Below are 23,737 nucleotides of genomic sequence, written 5' to 3' on the forward strand. Positions count from 1 at the left end.
AAGATTTCCATACTCCTAAACATCCCTAGGTCCACTGTTTCTGATGTGAAAGTGAAGTGGAAACGTGAAGGGACACGTACAGCACGAAAGCGTACTGGCCGACCTCGTCTGTTGACTATCACAGCAGAGGCCTACATTGATGTTGAAGAGGGTCGTCAAGTGTACTAGGCAGGCATCTATCCAGACCATCACACAGGAATTCCAAACTGCATCAGGATCCACTCCAAGTACTATGACAGTTCGGCGGGAGGTGAGAAAACTTGGATTTCATGGTCGAGCGGCTGCCCATAAGCCACACATCACGCAGGCCAATGCCAGACGATGCCTCGCTTGGTGTAAGGAGCGTAAATATTGGATGATTTAACAGTGGAAAAACATTGTGTGGAGTGACGAATCACGGTACACAATGTGGCAATCCGATGTCAGGGTGTGGGTATGGCAAATGCTCGGTGAACGTCTTCTGCCAACGTGTGTAGTGCCAACAATTAAAATATGGAAGTGGTGGTGTTATGGTGTGGTCGTGCTTTTCATGGAGGGAGCTTGCACCCCTTGTTGTTTTGCGTGGCACTATCACAGCAAAGGCCTACATTGATGTTTTAAGCACCTTCTTGCTTCCCACTGTTGAAGAGCACTTCGGGGATGGTGATTGCATCTTTCAACACGATCGAGCACCTGTTCATAATGCACGGCCTGTGGCGGAGTGGTTACACGACAGTAACATCTTGTAATGGACTGGCGTTCACAGAGTCCCGACCTGAATCCTATAGAACACCTTTGGGATGTTTTGCAACCCCGACTTCGTGCCAGGCCTCGCCGACCTACATCGCTACCTCTCCTCAGGCCAGCACTCCGTGAAGAATGGGCTGCCATTCGCCAAGCAACCTTCCAGCACCTGATTGAATGTATGCCTGCGAGAGTGGAAGCTGTCATAAAGGCTAAGGGTGGGCCAACACAATATTGAATTCCAGCGTTACCGATGGAGTGCGTCACGAACTTGTACGTCATGTTCAGCCAGATGTCCGGATACTTTTGAACACGTAGTGTATGAAGATCTGTACATTCATCTAGACCAACTTGTAAAGAAAAATGAAAACCTTAATGAGGCTATAGAGTATAAGAACCCGTTATATGATCAAATTCTGATGTATTTGAAAATACTTGAAAAAGATTATGAAAAAAGAATTGGAATCTCTCCACTTCCAGATAGCCCTACGACGTGTTCCGCCCCCTTCAAAGCAGAAGGTAACAACAAGGAAGTTAATGATACACCAGCATACCCTGCTCCTCCACCTCCTGAAGTACGTGAACAAGAAAGAACGCATTACTACTACACCAGACACAAGACCATAAAAAAGACAAGAAGAGATACTGTTCGAGAGGAAAGCAGATTTAAAAAGAATTGACAACTAGTAATTAGTGATATTATCATCTCCAACAGTAATAAGAGCCACATTATGAAATCTAGATTTCTTCATTTCGACAATTACTAAAAAATGTATAATTTTTAATTTATAAATTGGCTTTTTTAACATGAACTTTTTAAGAAAAGAATATTCATCAGGACATATTCTCTACGGACTATTGTACAAGTGTTCCCTTGACAACCGCTTTCAATTTTAATAAGAATTTATATATTTTCTCATTAGTATTTTGGTTTTATTGTTGTCATTTAATCTTCTTATGCTATTTTTAAGGACACTTTCTCTCAAAGCATTGATACTTTGCCAATATATGAATTTTTCATCTAAGCAGTGTTATGTGGCTGAAGATGTTAATAATATACGAAACATCTACCACTTTTAACCAATAAGTTACCATAAGCAACAAATGTATCGACAAGGTGGAAAATAAAAATACTTAGTTGTGAAGCCGGGGTATGTCGAAAATCATTAGATTTTTTGTCGCACGTGAGTTTTACTGATAGTCCTTTTCAAAAGTTGGCAGGTATGTATTCCACTTTTCCAAAACCACACGAATGATACCTGTCAATCCTGCACCACATTTATCACTTCAGACATCGTAAAAACCTATGAATCTTTCTTCAATCCTATCTTGAACACAGTACCAGAACATTGTGCTTGACATGTCAAGGTCTCGTTGGCTTGGATTGATTCAAAATAACATTCTTAAATTTCCGACTTAATTTTGTCCTTAACTACAGAAGTTATGGACCTTTGAATGTTAATGCAGACTGTTAATGGTCTCGTATAACCTATTCATTCTGAGCAAGTAAATTTAAAAGTTGTAATATTAGGCCCTATTATGTGATTCGTTATTCAAAATTAAAAGAAGATATAAAATGGTTCAACCTTTCAGTACTATTAAAATAAGAGATGTAAGTTTACATTCCTATTTAATTAAAATTGGTACCGGTTTCGACCAGTATTCTTGGTCATCATCAGCCAATCACAGGTAAGTGTAAAACAATGCACAGATAAATAAAATCGATCAGGAGTAAGTGTAAAACAATGCACAGATAAATAAAATCGGCTGATGATGACCAAGAATACTGGTTGAAACCGGTACAATTTTAATTAAATAGGAATGTAAACTTACAATTCTTATTTTAATAGTATTGAAAGATTGAACCATTTTATATCTTCTTTTAACTTAATAGTGAACTCACTTCACTACGGAACACTATGAAATTCATATCTCTTAATCGTCATTCATAGTCGTAATGTAGGAAAGTATGTATGCATGTATGTATTTCTTTAGTAATAATGGTATTTATTAATGTACCATGCCTGATTGCCAAATGCTTGGATTAAATTCCAAACCTCTCCATAGTGCTCATCTAGAGTGAGTATATATGACACTGTTGATGGTGATTTGTCCATCTGTTGGATGGAGACATTAAGCCTTGAGCAGACTCCTTGGTGCTATTCAACAGGAGTAGGCTATGTGCCAGCACCGGGTTTCACCTCACCCTTCCTACTATCATATATCACGTCATTCATTTCATCTCGTTAACTCCTCTGATGAGGTTGACATCAGGAAGGGCATCCAGTCACAAAAACCCGCCACGACAGATTCATCTCACCTCATACCTGACCCCATAGAGAAACAGGACAAGGATTGTACAAAAATCAAACTTAATTTTGAAGTAGGTAGGTTTGGTTTTGATTCATATCGTTCTTCGTAAGTATAATTTGATAGAGGGTTTGACAGTAAGATGTTTTAGGTATGTTAATCATTGTTATGATATAAATAACATTCACTATACTACACTTCACGAAGATTCAAACATGCAGAAACGCTAACAAAATAGCACACAGCACTCCAAAGTCAGAATCCAGCCAGTCTACTCATATCGTAAATGCTAGCGTATAGTCAGCAGGCATGTGAGAGGCCCGAAGAAGTGAGAGGGGTAGGCAGGTTGGGTCATCGGAGCGTAAACCGCTGCTTTCGAACATACAGATTGGCTTGCCAAACTTGTGTTTGCTAGTTGAGGTAATTACTCCTGGCCAGCACTACGATCTACGAAGAAGCACTACTAAGTGGCTGTAGAAATGAACTTCCCTGTGTCATAACTATTATAAAACGTGTGCAGGAAAAAAACATTTAGATACAAGAAAACAACAGGAACACTCAGTGTACGAGCATCCCCTGAATCAACACCACTGGTTATTACAGATAGTCAGTCATTTATATTGATAAAGTTGACTGTGGTAAGGGATTATAGGATCAGGAGTAGGTTATTATAGATAGTCAAAGGCATTTATTTTGACAGTCAGGCTGGAATGAATAGGGAGTAGTTCTTCATTCAAAGTAGTTGTAGGAGTTAGACTAGGCTGTAATCTTTCACATCTATTGTTTGTAGTTTACGTGGATCATTTACTGACAGGAACAAAATGACAAGAAGGAATTCAGTTGAGTGGAAATCTAGTGAGCAGTTAGGTCTACAGAGTGCGCACAGAGTCCATATACCCCTAACCCGTACTCATTATTTATTTCTATTGTCAGATATCCATTGTTATCAACTCCGATTGTTGACAGCAGTTGGTGCCAAGATATTGAAAGAATGGCTGACACAAGTGACTGTATGATTGAGGAACGTTTGTTGGCCGCTGTGTGGATTCATGAGCATAAAATTAGTGGCAAATCAATTAAAAATGTGAGGCCCGAATTCGTTGCGCAGTTTGTGAAAGCAACACCGACAAAGAAGACGTTGTTAGCGTGTGAAAAGAAAGAATTTGGAACAGGCAGTGTTTGCGACGCGCTGAGAAGTGGAAGACCGTCCACTAGACTTGAACTTTGTGCTGACGTGGAAAAATCTATCGAATAATCTCCAGTAAGAGTTGAGGATACCAGAATCAGCCACGAGGAAACACATCAAAGTGGATCTTAAAATGAGGTGCGTCCATTGAGTGTCAGTGAATTATCGGATGATTTGGAGAGACATGTTGATGTTTGTGGTCGGATGCTTCAACACAATTCCAAACATTGGCTCAGAAGGCAGAAGTCATGTTCATTGAAGAATTTGTATTTTATCGCAGCTCCCGTAGTCGCAATGTTTACTTTTGGGGAAAAGAAAATACACATTTTTTTCAAGAAATTGAGCGAAACCCACCTCATGTCATGATGTGGGCCGGAATTACCAAAACGCATCTGTTTGGCCCATTTTTTGTAATCATTCTGTTAATCAGAACAGTTACCTCCAGATGATTAATGGCTGGCTCATCCCACAGCTGCAAAATGCAGGAATTGTAGACATTGTTTGGTTTCAACACGATGGGGCGCTGGCTCACTTCACAGTGGCTGTTCGACGTCTGAATGCAGTCCTGGGAATCGCTGGATCAGTTGAGGATCGGACAATGATCCAGCTTCTTTTCCATGGCCACCAAGGAGCCCTGATCTTGATCTAACAACACCCGATAATGCACTCAGGGGTTACATCAAGGAACCGGTGAGGAAGCAGCGGTATGTTGGAATTGATGATCTGAAAAATGTGGTGTGTGAAGCTTTCCAGACAGTGACCCCAAGGATGTTGCTTAATATGAGCATCAAGACATGGTGGCATATTCAGCTGTGCAGAGACCATGGAGGGAAACTTACGGATATTTTACATTCCTAAGATGTAAATGGAAATAAATAAATAATGAATGAACTTTTATATTATGTCATTTTGAGTTTAATTTAATATAGAGTTTTTGTGCACACCCTGTATGCTGGTGACTTGATCTTAATGGCTGATAGTGCTGAACAATTGTAAACTAATGTCTTGGAGCGTGAAAAGAGGTGTAGGAAAATGTAATGGAATCAGCCATGATAGGTAAGAGAAGCAGAGGGAGACCAAAGCAAGGATGGTTATATTCGGTGCCTAATGATTGAAGGTATAAGTGTGGAACTAAAAAAGGCCACAGATCTAGTTGCAAATGGAGAATTCACAAAGGGTTATAGACTAAACACTAAGAGGCATAACAACCTCAAATGAATATGTATGTATTTTATGTTTGTATAGAATCAACATGTCTGGATGTTGTGATAAGTGTTATTCATTACATCAGTTGTCCTGCAACAGCAATGACAAATTACCTCACTTCTCACTTCGCGTAGTAAACCTAATTATGGTGCCATCATTGGGTTTTGTGGTTTTTCATATGACCACTTTGCCTTCAGTGGTTACATTTGATGATCCAACCAGCCTCTGGGTTTACAGACAGAATTTGTTAAAATACACTCACTGGCACAAAAAATGTAACACATAACAAATGCTGAAGAAGAATTATGTATAATTACTGGTACTTTATGTATTTCATCGAAGTTTAGCCCTTCATCATATAATTTTAGATGGGGGAGGTTTGTTGGCTTTGTTTTGTGAGAAGTGTTGTTGTCGTACCTGGTTAACACATCACTGGATGTAAGGCAACAATATTTTGCTGCTCTTCAAGCACTTGTTATGTTCTGTTGTAAACTTTTCAATCACACATGTTTGTAAAATGTTTCTATCATTATCATAATCAGTTTTCTGGAATAGACATGCTGTTAAATGCTGAAGATGGTAGCAGTATACATTACATTGCAGAAGTGTTGAGAACTATACCTCCCACGATTTCTAGAATTGTAAGGAGGTACAGGGAAACGAGAGGATATTCAAGGAGATGAGATTCAGGCTCGAGAAAAACAAGATCGGCAAGAGATGATCACTTCTTATGGCTGTAAGTTTTTTGCAACTGTCCCACTGCCATCGTTGAAGCAAGAAATCGACTCCACCAACTTCAAGGGGTTAATGTTAGTGAGAGAATTGTCCAAAAAAAAACTGGAAGAACCCAGTCTTCAGTCCTGAAGACCTGTTAAAGCCCAGAACTCGACAAAGAGCATCGTGCAGCTTGACTGCATTTTGCAAGGGAACATCGCAATTGGACAGTACAACACTGGGAGCAAGTGCTGTTGAAGGCGCGGGGAAAGATATTAACTTTTCACATTCTCACCCAGGATGTTCTTTTCAAGGTGGCTCTCTAATGGTGCGGGCAGGAATCAGTATGACTGCAAGGATGGATTTGATCTTTGTGAAGCATGAGAGCGTTACAGCATATCGGTACGTCGAGGAAATCCTTTTGGAGCATGTGCCTTTTGTTCCATTTATTGGTGAATGTTTCACACTAATGCAGGACAATGAATGCCCACATGTTGCTAGATGTGTGCAACAGTTCTTGGATGAAGTGAAGATTCATGTCTTGCTTTGGCCTGCTTGAAACCCTAATTTTAACCCTATTGGACATTATGGAACCTGCTGGGGAGAAGGGTTTGTCAGCACTATCCAGACACCCTAGAGACCATATGGAAAGCCCTACTGGGAGAAAGGGAAATAATTTCTCATGAATGCAATGTAAATCAGGAGTATCCTTGTATTAAGTGAGGTTCGAACTCGACTGTTGGCAGCCCTGAAGATGGTTTTTCTGTGGTTTCCCATTTTCACACCAGGTAAATGCTAGGGCTGTTCCTTAATAATTAAGGCCATGGCTGCTTCCTTTCTACTCCTATCCTATCGTCGCCATAAAACTTGTCTGTGTCGGGGCAATGTAAAGCAAAATTACCAACAAAAAAAATGAAACTTTGAAAGGAGTCCGGCCTTTCAATGCCAATCAGTATATTGTTGTAAAAGAAATATATTCCTAATCGCGCGCGTTTTCCCCATATGTGACATCTTCAGCTATAAAAAGACTAGGTACAAATTTTCAAAGTAAAGTTACACATTAAAAAGTTATAAATTAAAAACATGAATACCCTATATTGTATTCAAAGAACACTATTGATGATTAAACATACAATGATTTGTTGGAGATCTAATTGTATTTAGATTAACAGTCCCAAGAAAACATTAGAGTTGATTTTGGAGGTAATGTGTAGGGGTTTAAAATAAAATGTAGTAGAAATGCTTAGTTGAAATCACAGTTAAAATTGGCCAGTTTTTCATTAAATGCATTGCGTCCTTAGAATTAATTAGACATTGTTTGACATATATTACTAAAATAGTATGCTCTTTTGGCATTTTGGTGTTTTGTTTCTTACATTTTCTATAGCTAGGGTCCCCTTGTGGGTGGGGGTGGTAGAATAACATCCACGGGATATCCTGCCTGTCGTAAGAGGTGAGTAAAAGGGGCCTGAACGGCTGTTAACTTTGAGAGCATGGGTTGATGACCATATGGCCCTGGCATTGTTTCCATTTGTGCCAGGCTCCTCACTTTCATCCTTCCTGTCCGACCTCCTTTGGTAACTCTTGTTCTTTTCCAACCCGGATGGTATTAGGTTTGCAAATCCTAGGGAGTCTTTCATTTTCATGCCCTTCGTAGCCCTTGTCTTCTATTGGCCGATACCTTCATTTCTCGAAGTGTCGGACCCCTTGCATTTTTTTCTCTCTGATTAGTGTTAATAGAGGATGGTTGCCCAGTTTTACTTCCTCTTAAAACAATAATCAACCACCACCACCTATAGCTAGGGGAACTCCTCTCAGATTGAAGTTGTGAATGTTCTTGAAAACTTGAAAAAATAAAAGACACCAGTGAACTTGAAGAATGTATGAAGTTGAAAGATGACTAGGAGGAGAAGTCTAAAATGAGAAATTGTGAAGTAATTACGTATATCAAATTTGAAAAGAAACTTTTAAATTTGGTTGAGGTAAGAGAATAAGTACTCATTCCCCTGCTAGTATCGCTGTGTGGGTGTGCGTGCTAACGAAGCTAAATGAGGATTGTAGATTGCTGGATTGCTGCAGGTACAGCTGTTGTTAAGAAGGATTTAGGAATTTTCCCCAGACTTGGGAAAATATGGACTATTTTCATAGTTTCACTTAATACAGGAATTCGTTGTCAATACAGACTCATGAAATTATATCATGCAATAATCAAGAGCGTGCCTGGAAGGTTAGATGGCATGATTGGTACAAGAGGAGGGAATACACGCTTCTGAGGATGAGAAAAGAAGTCCATGAGGTAAAGCGTGAAGTGGAGAAAACCAAAACTGTGATTAATTACCTTCATGAGCTTCCTGAAAATTTGCTTGAAGTATAAATTCATAGGTGTTACTTCCATATCTGTGACTTTATTCAATCAAATTGTGTATAAGAAATCATTGTTTTTCATTGTCAGATACCTTAAGGGGTTCGTATCACAATATTTTATCATAAAATGATAGATTAGTGTCATAAAAGGGAAAATAAATATCAGTGCTTTTAAGGAATTGAAATGTTGCCTTTTTTCATGCTAGTAAGTGTATTTTAAAAGATTATTTAGTGTATGGCTTATACAGACAATGTCAGTAATATATATATTTACAGATGAGAAACAAAGTAATTTGTGCTTCAAAGTTCAATATCTAATTCTTCAATCCGGCATACAGCATCTCGAGTTACCAGCAGGATGTCAGCTTCATCACCGTGATAGGCTCGAATCTTGCATACCTTGACGATATGATGAATAGTTTGGTGTGGCGCTCCACAGTCACAGTCTGGATTAGGTACCTTTTTCCACTTATGGAGAGCGACTCTGCATCGGCCATGTCCTGTTTTGATTCTATTCAGGGTAGTCCAGGTCACGCGTGGTAGGTGGGACGCGCTTGGAAGAAGGTATGCAGATGCACATCTGTTGCTGCTTCCCATCAACCTTTCCACTCGTCAAGAGATTTAAAATCCTTAGCATCTATGTAAGCAGCATCACGCACAGTTGGATGGCATGATTTTAGTCTATTAAGATTCAAGAGTGGTAGGTCACTCTGCACTGGTAGACTAGGATTTCTGGAGATCTTGTGGAATTCCTTCATAAGGATATTAGATCGGCATAGATCAGGTGGCATTATACCAGTTAGCAATGGAAGCCAATGAATTGGAGTAGATGTGATTAGGCCAGAAATGATGCGCATTGTGAGGTATTAAGCTGAGTGTCAACAAGCCTTGTATGATAACAGTTCAACCAAACAGGTGCACAATACTCAGCACTTGAATACACCAAACCCAAGGCTGAAGATCCCCAGGTAGTTCCACGCAGTTTATGGAGGATGTTGTTTCGAGACTTCAACTTTTGTGCTAAGTTCAGGAGGTGTTGTTTAAAGGATAGTGTACGGTCCAAGATGACACCAAGATATTTTGGCCGGGCTGAGTGGCTCAGACGGTTGAGGCGCTGGCCTTCTGATCCCAACTTGGCAGGTTCGATCCTGGCTCAGTCCGGTGGTATTTGAAGGTGCTCAAATACATCAGCCTTGTGTCGGAAGATTTACTGGCACGTAAAAGAACTCCTGCGGGACTAGATTCCGGCACCTCGGCGTCTCCAAAGACCGAAAAAGTAGTTAGTGGGACGTAAAGCAAATAGCATTATTATTATTAAGATATTTTGGGTTCCAATTATGACAAATTCTGCCTCGGAAACTAACATTCAGTTTCACGTTCGCCAAACAATTACTTAAATGGAAGCAAGACACTTCTGTTTTACTCACACTGGGTTGAAGTCTTTAGATTTTGTAGTAGTTTTCCAGTAAAGACAGGTCTTTGGTCAGAATCTCTTCAGTCGTCTCCGTTACCTGATCTTGTACGGCTAGAGCCAAGTCGTTGGCATAGCAGAATTTTCTGGATGAAGTGTCAGGAAGGTCAAAGAGATATAAGTTGAACAATAATGGTGAGAGAACTGATCCTTGAGGCAATCTGTTGTTTAGCTTCCTCTCCTTGCTTATCTTGCTTCCAGTGATTACTTGGAACTTCCGATCACTTAACATGTTGTTAACCTGTTGAGCCATCGTTCTGCATGGTATGATACGAAGAAATTTGTAGATAAGTCCTTACCTCCATACAGTGTCAAAGGCAGCAGTAAGATCAACAAATGCTACAGATGTTTTCAGCTTCATTTGATATCCTGCCTCTATGAAGGATGTAAGAGACAATACTTGGTTACAGCAGCTATGCCCTGGTCTGAAGCCTGCTTATTCACCTGGAATATACCAGGCCACTTATTCTGTTATACATCAACATTTCAAAAAGTTTGTAGCAGCAGCTAAGAAGGGCGATGGGTCGATAGCTTTCTATCTTGTTGCTGGGTTTGCCAGGTTTCAGAATAGAAATTATCTTCACCTTCTTGAATGTCAATAGGAAGTTGGCCAGTCAGTGAAAAACTCTGCCAACCATTTCCTAGCATATCCTCCCAAATGAAGCAGGAATTCTGGATGGATACCATCAAAACCAGGCGACTTACAAGGTTTGAGGGCCTTCAGTCCCATGTCAATGTCTAAAACTGTGATGGGACGTGCATATTCAGATGAGGGAAGAATCCATACAATAAAAAAATTAAAAAAAAAAAAAAACACTTCCAAATAAATTGATCATTTTGTCCTAAGTCTGGGGAAAATATCTTAATCTGAAATCTCTTGCCAAATATGGTCACAATAATTAAGGCTATTTAAATATCCAGTGTGTCCTATTTTGCCATGCAAAATAAATAAATAAATAAATAAATAAATAAATAAATAAATAAATAAAGCCAATCTAAGACCCAAATAGATATTGACAGTATTAGTGTGGTATTTTGATATCAGATAAAATATATCTGGTATTAAGATATTAATGTGGGTGCGTGTGGTAATCTCCAATAGAAAATAAGGTAGGAGGGATATAATGTGGTTTGTCTCCAAATTTTCTGAATCTAAATAATTTTATTGCATTGTGATTCTCAGTTCAATACGGATCAGTTATGAAGTTTTTTAACTTTAAATTAAAATTAATAGTGTAAAATTTTGTCAGTTATTCTTCAAAATTTGTTCTAGTCATCTTCTTTTGAATAATAAACATGTATATAACCTAAATTCTTGTTAATCCAGCCATTCTTTGCACAGAAAGGTGTTAGAGTAGTAAAAGTACTGGATTACTGAGGGATTTCTGCTACAAATCTGCTAAAAGCACACGGATTACAGAATCAATATATTTAACATTACAATTGCACTAAAAACACACAAAATATACACAAAACAATACTACTCTACATACATATCAAATCTTAAAAACGTTTTACCCTGTGTGGACATTTTGAAAACCTCAGTGATTTTTCTTTATTTTACCAAGCAAGTGGCATTGCAGTTAGGGTCGTGCAGCTGTGAGCCTGCATTTGGGAGATAGTGGGATAGAATCCAACTGTCGGCAGCCCTGAAGATGGTTTTCCGTGAGTGGTTTCCCATTTTTACACCAGGCAAATGCTGGGGCTATACCTTAATTAAGGCCATGGCCGCTTCCTTCCCACTCCTTGCCCTTTCCTATCCCATCATCAACATAAGACCTATTTGTGTCAGTGGGACATGAAGCAAATTGTAAAAAAAAAAAAAAAAAAAAAAAAAAAAAAATACAACAACAACTTTGTTTTATTGAGGACACATAGCAATGGCATACTTTGTCATGGAGTCTCTTCTCTAGCAACATGTCAGTACTGCATGTGTCCGATCGCTGCAATACGTACTGCAGGAATAAATCTGTAGCTTTGGTGCCATCTGTGTGTGGAATTTTCCTGGTCTCTGCTTCTATGGTGTTGTCCTTATTACCTCCATCATTTTCTTCCTGCACACTTTTTTGATATCATCTGTTAACCCATTGGCATACTGTTTTTAATGTACTGAGCATGTGGATGTATACCTTATTTTCATGCATAAGATACAGTTTTACACTACTAAGATTTATACATGTAATCCTCAACATACTGAATTTTAATCATACCATTTTTTTTTATTAAGTACAGCACCCAAAAGAACAATCTGAAAGCTGTTAATGGTGTGTGAAACACCCTATAACACTCCGGGAAATGCAAAGCCACCAAATACTTTTCACACTTGTATCTCATTGCACTTTTCTTGCTAGTCTTGCTTTCAACACAGTCACGGCCTGATTTGGAGTTATAAACCTTGTGAAATGTGCCCAGTGAATTCATACAGAGTGAGTTGGGATTTTTTGCTGTAAATTAAGTGATCAGCGAAACTGTTTCTTTCAGTAGCTATCTCATCCTATAAAGAGTTATGAACCACGTGTTGAGAAATGTCTAGAGGAGAGGGATGTGGAGGGAGGGTCCCATTTATGATGGAATGTACTGTATTCTAGAATTTCATATAAAACCGTATTTGGAAGGTTTATCACCTGTTTTACTCCATTCCCAGCCATCTTCCTTTGTTTTGTTTTTTTGTAGGCAGGATGGTCTTCAGTATCCTCGTCACCTTCAAAACACATCATCACTCTCGTGTGAAGTTTTTTGTTCGCTGCTGTAACTCTCATTGCTAGTAAATAAAATTGTATAACTTTCTAAAACTACATCACTGCCCAATGTTTACTAAGGCCAGCCATTTCTGCTGATTGTCAAACAGGTAATCACCCTACTTGGATAGCGATTGCCTGCTGCGTGATGCAGTCTATGATTCTCAGCATTCATATGGCATACTGCAAGTCATGCCATCTATGGACAGAAGTATTGAACTAGTTGCGGAAAGCTTACCTATCAGTAGACCGCCTGCCAGGCATCTGTGTATGAATGGTCACTGCACGCGTGGCTGCCTGGCAAGGTATGCCAATGAGTTAAACTCTCTTCGTTTCACAATTTTGCTCGTTACTATTTAGATATGTCTTCGTCGTCATCGTCTACTCCTTCCCGAATTTTGTGTAAGATATCAGTGCACACATCATCTGGCATTGATGAGTCTGAATTGATTGGTTCATCATTGTCACTCAGTGCCAACTTAAATACTGTAGGTGTCAATCATAGGCCACCCTTTCTTCTAGCACTTACATATGGTTGTTCCTTTGCGTCTGGTGCTTGGAAAACATCATCACATATGTTGATAGCTTTCCATGCCTTTAGTTTCAGTCTCTGTGGAATCACTTTCTCATTCATCCAATAAGGAGGCAAGAAGCCCATGTGACTAGCGGCACGTAATTGATTCCGATATGCCCTGAAAGGCTGAATTGGGGCTATCACATTGGTTGGGAAGAAAGAAAGCTCACAACTCATATTTCACCTGATTTCTGACACAAGTCTGAGGGATGACTGGGAGCATTATCAATAAGAAGGATAGTGTTGAATGGAAATTTCTATTTTGTTGAGTCACTAACTGGTACAAATTTATTGTGGAACCGCTTTGAGGAAATTTCACTTTCCATTCAAGTTTTTTCTTTCTTTTTTTGAGCACTATAGTCTTACTGGTAGTGTAATAATTTTGCTATATTGAAAACACTGTGGCTTTTGCACTTTTCCAATGGCTATCAGTGGAAGTTTATGATTTCCATCTATGTTACAACATGGCATTAATGTGACATGTTGCTAATATCCACAAGCTTCCTTTCCGTTCTTGGCAGCAAGAGTCTTTGAAGGGAGCAATTTGGAAACAAAAAGACCTTTTTGTCAGTGTTGTACACAGCAGCAGATGTTAAACCTTCTACCATTACCTCCAACTATATTTTAAACTTGGTTATCATTTTTGTTTCCTAGCGGCTTTCCCCTGTAACTGTTAACTGCCGGATGCCATGTCCTTTCTAACAGTTCAGTTGGTAGACCTTTACTGGTTTGCTGTATGAACCATCTGTAAAGGACTGCATCAAGTTCCTCATTTGTGCTCTTTTGCAGAACCTTTTGATTTTCTAGCTCACTGTCCATTTGGCTGTCATACTGTCAAATTTTATCTTCTTTCATATTCATATCATAAATTTTCTATTTTGTACTCAGCAGCTATGGCTTTCCGTGTGAGAACTAGTCTAAAATCTCATATTTCTTTTAGATGCCATGACTGAATTCATGAACTTGCGACAGCCACTCTTCTACTTTCCTACACTTCTAAAACTCAACTAGGAAGTAGGAATTCAAATTATGCAACACATTGTACTGAAGGTGTGGAGTTGCAACACTGCTTATTAGAATGGCATTGTAAAAAAGATTTAACACATTATTGATGTGGAATCACAATGCCACTTTAGTACAATGTTTGTGTGCATTGTATTGTACATAAGATCGATAAGGTAACTGATGTCCTGAGATGGTTAAAAACTTTAAAAGTACAGTACTCTATTTATTGTTTGGAATTAACCTTACTTTCGCTCATACAAATTACGTATGTGTGAGTAAAGACAATCTAAAGGAATAAAGAAAGAATGAAAGAACTGGACTTTTTGATGGTCAGATAATTGAAGGCTGGGTTGCCAAGAGTTACCTGTATTTGGTTGATGCTTTGTTATTGTAATTTTATTTGAATGCCTAATTATTTTCTTTTTAATACAGGCTATAATAATAACGAAGTAGTTCCATTAAAAAATCTGTTACCTTCTGCTGGGGATGCAGCACGTGCAAGACAAATGGCTCAAGCATCGGTTGAAGAGCAAAATGATGAGGTCAGTTGCTATTCTCTGCAAGTATGTTGGTAGCTTTGAAATTTGATTGGTATATATATTAACTTGTATGTGGTCTTTATGCAAAATTTGTGATGTTTTCTGGTCACTTCGAGAACAAAAATTTATACTATTTAAAATAATGTGTATAATAACAGTAGACTGGTTACAATGAAAAAATTGATGGTGTGATCTACTTGATAGTTGCACTGAGAGTGAGCAGAAGATGAGTAGAATCAGGAATCCAAATATATGTTACCAATAAAATTAATGGAAATCATTAGAACAGGCATGGCTAATGCCTGCATTGACAGCTACTTGGGGGTAAAGAGTGACCTTTGAGTAGATGATCTCACAATAATAATGATGTTATTGGTTTTTATGTCCCACTAACATCTTTTGCCGTTTTGGAGACGCTGAGGTGTCAGATATTTGTCTCGCAGTAAATCTACCCTCACGTATTTGAGCACCTTCAAATACCACCGGACTGAGGCAGGATTTACCTGCCAAGTTGGGCTCAGAAGGCCAGCGCTCTACCGTCTGAGCTATTCAGCCTGACAAATTGCGCAATAGAAAGAGGGTGTATGTTAAATATGCCGACTAAAAAATTCGGCATGATCTTCGTGTTATGTAAAGAATGATGGCACAATCAGAGAAAATTTTTCTTTTTGAGAAAATTACGTTATTTTGTTACTTTCAGCCGCGTGATTCAAATTGTCGAACTCACCCTATTTGCTCTGCCAGAGCGTACATTACTGCCCACTGCTGTGCTTCAGAGGAAGGAAGGGGAAGTAGGGTGCATGATAGATGGAGACAGAAATAATGCTCACTACAAGTGCACAAGTTTCTAGTTCTATTAGTGCAGTCACTTCCCAGCCCCAGTATGCAGTATACAATTTTTTGTCCATATTAGTTACTAGGTTTGCAGTATAAATTGGTGAGAATGGCTCTGTTTCGGTACACCCTGATTTATGGCATTTAGCACTCTAATCGCCGCCAACCTCATCGGTGAACCTTCGTGACCATTGGCAGGCGACTGGTTGAAGGAAAGCAGAAGAATCTCCTCATGTGACAGTAGTGCACACATTATTCATTGGTTTAGTGTCAGTATTTGGACCGGCATTGTTGGTGACTATTTGTTTGGACTGCATGTCCTTCCTCTTCACCTGAATGGCGAGGAAAGCTGCCGTTTCTCAGTAGAATCACTGCCGGGACTATTGGAAGATATTTCTCTGGGTGTTCAGCAGCGAATGTGGCTGTGTTATCATTGCCCACCACTTCATTTCACTCTCCGTGTCATGCAGCACTTAAATAATCATTATCCAGAGAGATGGGTAGGCCATGGTGGGCCAGTTAAATGGCCTCGTCGCTCAGCTTATTTAACTCCCATGGACTTCTCTTGTTATGTGAAGATGGAAGTAGAAGGGGAAATATTGAAGACTTACTGTAATCACCCCATTGGGTGTAATGTTTCTTTCATTCATTGTTGTGAGTACTGTGCTGCAGTGTTTATATTTTTTTTGTTTTGCCAATTGTGGTTTTAATGTAGTGACTGAGGGGGGCCTCACAATCAAGGTCAAAACTAATCCCAGTGGATGTTCTATGAAAATACAGTTACATCATTTTTATATGTGTATTGAATACTCCTACCCCATTATACAGTATGTGACTTAGCTGTCAATACAGATCAGTACAAAACTTATTACATGTAAATAAAGGAATGCAAGATCGTGTGGCAGTAGAGATTCATCTTCACTCATGTTAAATAATAATGAACGTTACTGAGACCAAGAGACAAGGGGAGAAATGATCGAATGGATTCCCTGACTGACAAGTGTGTCTTAATTACTGTGTGGTCTTGTACTGGTGTGTGCAGTTACGGCTGCTTAACAAACTAACTGTGGATATTGCCTGTAAAAGACAAGGACAATATTCTGCATGAGTTAGCAAAGAAACTTGCACATTCACATGGAGCATTATCTCTGTTTACATCTGTCATACATGCCACTTCCCCACCCTCCCCTGAAGCACAGCAGTGGGTGGCAATTTGCGCTGTAGCACAGCAAATACGGGGACTTTGTCAATTTGAGTCACGCATCTGGAAGTAATAAAGTAACCTCATTTTCTCGAAAAGAAAATTGTCTCCACCAATCCAATTGCTCCATTGTCTTTTATATAACGCAAAGAGCATCCCTTAGTTTTTTGCTGGAATAATTTAGATACACCCTGTATGTGCAGGGTGATAAGATTATTGAAATCGAAACAGACTTTCAACGTATTAGTTCGTGTTATTTACATGTAGTACGTGTTGAAAAGATGTTAAGTACAGAACAAAAATGGCCAGCCGGACACCAGTGGGAACCGAACCCACAACCTCCCGATTTCGCGTCGGTTGCTCTACCAATTGAGCTATGGTGGCCTAGGCCAACTTTGTTCTGTTTGAAAGGATCTGAGCTACAGGTCTGGCACTGCTGCTAGCACACTGTAGAGTGCGTTTAAGTCGCCCAATGTGGGAAATGTCAATGAATATTGAATTTTCACGACCGCATTGTAATCGAAACAGACTTTCAACGTATTAGGTCGTGTTACGTACATGTAGTACGTGTTGAAAAGATGTTAAGTACAGAACAAAAATGGCCAGCCGGACACCAGTGGGATCCGAACCCACAACCTCCCGATTTCGCGTCAGTTGCTCTACCAATTGAGCTATGGTCCTTCTTGTCCCATTCTTTTTACGTGGCCGAACCATTTCAGCCTATTTTTCTCCATAGTTTCTTTTAGAGGGTTGATCTGTAGCGTGTTTCATATGATTTAATTTCTTATCTTGTACCCCCTTGTTTTACCCAAGAACCCTCGCAGAAAGCACATCTCTGTCTGTCACTTGTAATCTACTCAGATATATATATTTTTTTTTTTTCTAACATTCTGCTCCATAGGTCAATATTGGCAAATAGTATGATTTATATATCACGATTTTTGGTTTGGTAGGTACTTTCTAATTTCTAATTATGTCTCATACACAGTAATAAAATTTTGAGCAATTTCCTATCCTCTCCAAAATTCCTTCCTTGATGTTTCCTTTCCCAGTTAGTTTAGTTCCTAGGTATTTAAAAGCATCTACTTCTTTAAGAAATTTTCCGTTACACCTAACATCCTTAATACTTTTGTTTTCTCTACTGATTTTCTTTACATCACTTTTCGTTAAACTTATTTCCATGCTTGCTTCTTCAATTGCCCTCTGCCAGGTATTTAGTTGTTCTTCCAATTTTTATTCATGTTCTTCCCATATCATGACATCATCTGCATATCTATGACTTTCATATCATTTGCTGTTGACCCTTGGCGAACTTTCCTCAAAATGTTGTTTATCACTATATTAAAGAGCGCTGATGAAAGTACACTTCCTTATCAAACTCCTCTGTCTGTTCTAAACCATTCTGATTTTTTGCCATCTATTATAACACAGTTCAGACATTTGTTTTACATGTTTCTAATTCTGAATTGCATTTCTCTTGACAATTCCATTCTGTTCAGCCCTTGCCATATCTCTTCTCTTCTCTTCTAACCGTGTCATAAGCTTTTTGTACATCTATGAATGCAACTGTGATATCTTTTCCAAATTGCCATTTCTTTTTTGCTAGTTGTCTAGCTGTAAATATGGCATCAATAGTTGATCTTCCAGGACTAAATCCTTGTTGTTCTTCTCTTAATTGTGAATCTGTCTTGTTCTTGATTTTTTGTAAGATTATTTTTTCATAAATCATTGTGCAATGACACAGTAATGCTATTCCTCTGTAGTTCTCACAAAGTGCCTTATTACCTTTTTTTAAAAATAGGTACAATAATTGGCCTTGTCCAATCATCAGGAATCTCTCCTCCAGTCTATACTAACTTCATTATTCTATACAGCCACTGCATTCAAATAGGTCCTGCAGCTTTAATCATTTCCACTGTGATGTCATCTATTCCAGGAGCTTTGCCATTTTTCATTTCTAATACTGCTTTTTCTACATCTGACATTTGTGCACTAGTGTCCAAAAGTTAAGCATAATCATTAACCGAGGCCATACCGCCTGATAGGAATGTCAGACGGATTGCTGAACAAACGAAAGCTGTATCACGCACCATATGTCACACAACTTGTCCAAAAAAAAAACTCCTTTGACAACAACTGACAACACTTGGCAATGTCTTCCACAACAAAATATGCTGTTAATAGATTGTATGGTTACCCCTAATGGCCGCACATGCTTCGCAGCAATGTGGCATGCTCTCTATCAGATGGTCCAAGAGCTCTTGTGGCAGTCAATCCCATTCCTCCAAAAGGGCAATGCGAAGGTTTGGAGGGTCCTTGGTGGAGACTGACGGGATGAAATTCACCTCCCAATGCATCCCAGGCATGTTCTATAGGATTCAGATACACAGACCTCGCTGGCCAGTCCATGCAATGAATGTCTTCCCCAGCCAGAAATTCATCCACCAGAGCAGCGTGGTGCGGTCGGGCATTATCGTCCATTACGAGGAAGTCTGGACCAACCATACCTCTTAAGAGTCGAACATGTGGCTCAGTACCTCATCCCTGTATCTCCGAGTGTTAACAGTGTTCCTCGGATGACCTGTGAAGATGTGCAGGCCCGTACGGCCATTCAACATGATGCTGCCCCATACTATGACGCCACCACCACCATACTGGTCCCGTTCCATGATGTTCCTGTGGTAGTATTGGCTACCCGGTTCTCTCCAGATTATTGTGCGACGGGAATCCTTCTGCAAACTGAAGCGGGATTCATCTGTGAAGAGCACATACCTCCATTCATTCATGGTCCAGTTTCGATGTTTACGGCTCCACAGTAAACGGGCCTGTCTCTGTGCTGGAGTGAGCGGGACGCACACCGCTGCACGTCGGACAAACAACCCTGCTGTTCTGAGCCTCCAGTACACAGTTTGCCGGGAAACCGCAACCCCTGAGACGGCTGCATGCTCCGCCGACAATTGTCTTGCAGGTGCACTCCGATTTTGTCGGTTAAAGCCAGATATCAGTCCTGCTGTGGGGTGGTTACCTTTGGTCGACCTGGTACTGACCACAAGTAACTAATCTCATATCTGTTCCGTATTGAAGATAACAATAAGTAAAATTATTTCAAGAATAAAATGGTCTTATGCTTAAAAATGTTTACAAAAAGTTGTGCTTTAGGTAATATTTACATAGATTTACAATGTGTACATTAATTAAAACCCAGAATTTGTGACAGGGAAGCAGTTAAAATCATCATACAATGACTAGAAATTGTCTAAAGCATAAATTCGAACTTCTCCAACTGAATGGATGAATTATTAGGTTGATAGTTTATACAAATGTGTTAACATTGACTAGAAATTGACCAAAGTGTGAATTGGAACTTCTCCAACTGTATGGATGAATCATTAGGTTGATAGTTTAAACAATTGTGACCATCCAAAGGTGGTTATGGTCACCTATGTTGTAAGTACACAGCTACAAAACCGGAACCGTGGTATAATGTTGATCTTGTTGGGCTTGGATATCCCATTAGAAAGAAGCATTGTTGGATGATAATATTTTAGAGGTTAAAAATATGTATGTTGGAACATATTGTCAATATCATTCATTAGTGCTCATCTGATAAGATGTTTTTTGGAATTTTGTGCCATTCTTGTCGTATTAACTCGCATCGTTCAAACCATGGCCTCCGCCGCATATGCCGTTGCTGGACCTGAATGTCACATGTACGACTTGCTTTATTCTCCCGCTGACATGTGATCTTTCCTTTACTGATTTCCGCTTATACACTAGATTCTGGTTTCTGAATATAATTATCCGATGACCCTGGGGTTTTGAGCTTATGAATTTACGTCTTCATCCTATTTCCATCAAAATTTCCTATTCAGATGAGTGAATTGTCTCAGCTGACAGATACAGTTGGACATATAACGGCTGGACGTATAATTCTGTGCCATTTCCATTGGCCTCTTCTTTGCCATCACCTTCAATGGTTCTATAACTTATCTGGAAACCATTGAAAGGTTATAATATCCTAATTATAAAATACTAGGAATAACAGGCTAACTATAGAAATGTGTAGCTGCACTAATTACATATATGTATAGACAGAAAGCAAGACTGAAATGGTGTATGCGTGCAAGCAGGACTGCAAGAAGAGAATATGAAAGAGAAATAAAAGGGAAAAGATCAGTGGGCAGACCCAGAGGAAAATGGACCGATCAGGTGAAGATAGATGTCGAGGAGAGAGGACAAGATTGGGAGAAGATTACGAGAACAGTGGTTCATGAACTGACAAAGATAGGGGGGCGGGGGGTATCTTGTTCACCACACCCGGGCTACTGGAGATGGTCAACGATGATGATATAGACAGATTATTATCAGGGCCTTTTTTCTGCCAGTACGCTCTGGTACGCATACCGGTAAACTTGAAATTGTAAAAACTGTGATGAAGATTCGGATTCATTGTTTAATAGTGTGTCTCCATTTAGGTGCTGCCATCATCGCTTAATGTCGAATTATGGCATCCGGAAGTGCCAATAGTTAAACTCTCATCCATAGTTATTGACCATATCATAAAGTATATGATATCGGTCCAGTTCGATAGCACTACTCTTTCGACTGTACGTGCTTGCCGCTTAAAATTTGGGAACTTCGTTAGTGTGACTGTGATCAGCTTCACTTCACTTCCTGTTCGGTTAACTTTGTTGCTTTGTGGACTGTGGTTGCTTCTGTTGTGCATTCTATACATTAATTGGTTTGTTTCCTATGGTCTTTATCAAACGCAACGGACTCAAAAATAACTCAGTTCTTCTCTTCCACTCCGTCAGGTAAGAAATTGAAACTTTCTGAGAGTGAATCTTATGAATGTAGTGTGCTGAAAACAAGTTTAGGAGAAAATGCTGCAATTGAATATGTAAAAGTTGAACACGTGGTTGTGGCTACCGAACATGCAGTTGCGAATTAAAATCTTTTCGAGTGTTGGAGTCCACAGCGAAAAGCTGACTTTTGTGGGGGAAAATGATTGGTTAACAGTGAAAAATGCAGAGCTTGGCTGTAACATATGTCAGGCAGTAATCAATTTTGGCCCAGACAGAAACAAACAAGGTATGAATATTTCTAAGCCGTAGCAAATGTTCGGATTACTACTTTTGGTGAAAATAAAAAAAATTCTAATGACTTAACAACGAAAAAATATCCATGATCATAAAATGTTCCGTTCATAAGGCTGCCACTAACATATTAACTACTGCAAAAGAAATAAGTTGGAGTCGAAGAGATAATCTTCAAAATCTTCAAAACAGCCTATAAAATTGCCAATAAAAATTAGGCATTTAATGATTTGGAATCTGAAAAATATTTCCAAGAAGTGAATAGTAGCAACATGGGTCGAAGTCACTTTACAAAGGAAAATTTAAGTGTATCCTCCTAATTCAATATATCATACACTGACTGACAGAGCAAATGCAACACCAAGAAGGAGTGGTCAGAACTTTATGCCAATTGCAGGGTAGACTGACGTCACTGAGGTATGCTCATGATGTGAAATGCGCCGCTGTGCTGCGCACGTAGCGAACGATAAATGGGACACGGCGTTGGCGAATGGCCCACTTCGTACCGTGATTTCTCAGCCGACAGTCATTGTAGAACGTGTTGTCGTGTGCCACAGGACACGTGTATAGCTAAGAATGCCAGGCCGCCGTCAACGGAGGCATTTCCAGCAGACAGACGACTTTACGAGGGGTATGGTGATCGGGCTGAGAAGGGCAGGTTGGTCGCTTCGTCAAATCGCAGCCGATACCCATAGGGATGTGTCCACGGTGCAGCGCCTGTGGCGAAGATGGTTGGCGCAGGGACATGTGGCACGTGCGAGGGGTCCAGGCGCAGCCCGAGTGACGTCAGCACGCGAGGATCGGCGCATCCGCCGCCAAGCGGTGGCAGCCCCACACGCCACGTCAACCGCCATTCTTCAGCATGTGCAAGACACCCTGGCTGTTCCAATATCGACCAGAACAATTTCCCGTCGATTGGTTGAAGGAGGCCTGCACTCCCGGCGTCCGCTCAGAAGACTACCATTGACTCCACAGCATAGACGTGCACGCCTGGCATGGTGCCGGGCTAGAGCGACTTGGATGAGGGAATGGCGGAACGTCGTGTTCTCCGATGAGTCACGCTTCTGTTCTGTCAGTGATAGTCACCGCAGACACGTGTGGCGTCGGCGTGGAGAAAGGTCAAATCCGGCAGTAACTGTGGAGCGCCCTACCGCTAGACAACGCGGCATCATGGTTTGGGGCGCTATTGCGTATGATTCCACGTCACCTCTAGTGCGTATTCAAGGCACGTTAAATGCCCACCGCTACGTGCAGCATGTGCTGCGGCCGGTGGCACTCCCGTACCTTCAGGGGCTGCCCAATGCTCTGTTTCAGCAGGATAATGCCCGCCCACACACTGCTCGCATCTCCCAACAGACTCTACGAGGTGTACAGATGCTTCCGTGGCCAGCGTACTCTCCGGATCTCTCACCAATCGAACACGTGTGGGATCTCATTGGACGCCGTTTGCAAACTCTGCCCCAGCCTCGTACGGACGACCAACTGTGGCAAATGGTTGACAGAGAATGGAGAACCATCCCTCAGGACACCATCCGCACTCTTATTGACTCTGTACCTCGACGTGTTTCTGCGTGCATCGCCGCTCGCGGTGGTCCTACATCCTACTGAGTCGATGCCGTGCGCATTGTGTAACCTGCATATCGGTTTGAAATAAACATCAATTATTCGTCCGTGCCGTCTCTGTTTTTTCCCCAACTTTCATCCCTTTCAAACCACTCCTCCTTGGTGTTGCATTTGCTCTGTCAGTCAGTGTATATTCCATCAATAGATGGAGTA

The 23,737-nt window shown here is 40.2% G+C and overlaps 1 protein-coding gene across 3 annotated transcripts in view; it reads left to right on the top strand.

Annotated features, from left to right (window-relative positions):
* Smn (survival motor neuron) overlaps positions 1–23,737 on the top strand; it is a 136,767-nt gene that overhangs the window by 63,429 nt on the left and 49,601 nt on the right. For all 3 annotated transcript variants that reach the window (XM_067136914.2, XM_067136915.2, XM_067136913.2), the window contains exon 4: positions 14,724–14,833. In XM_067136914.2, coding sequence (XP_066993015.1) covers positions 14,724–14,833 — 110 coding nt within the window. The remainder of the gene's footprint in view (positions 1–14,723; positions 14,834–23,737) is intronic.

This window comes from Anabrus simplex, chromosome 1 (assembly GCF_040414725.1).
Source record: "Anabrus simplex isolate iqAnaSimp1 chromosome 1, ASM4041472v1, whole genome shotgun sequence".
Classification (NCBI taxonomy): domain Eukaryota; kingdom Metazoa; phylum Arthropoda; class Insecta; order Orthoptera; family Tettigoniidae; genus Anabrus; species Anabrus simplex.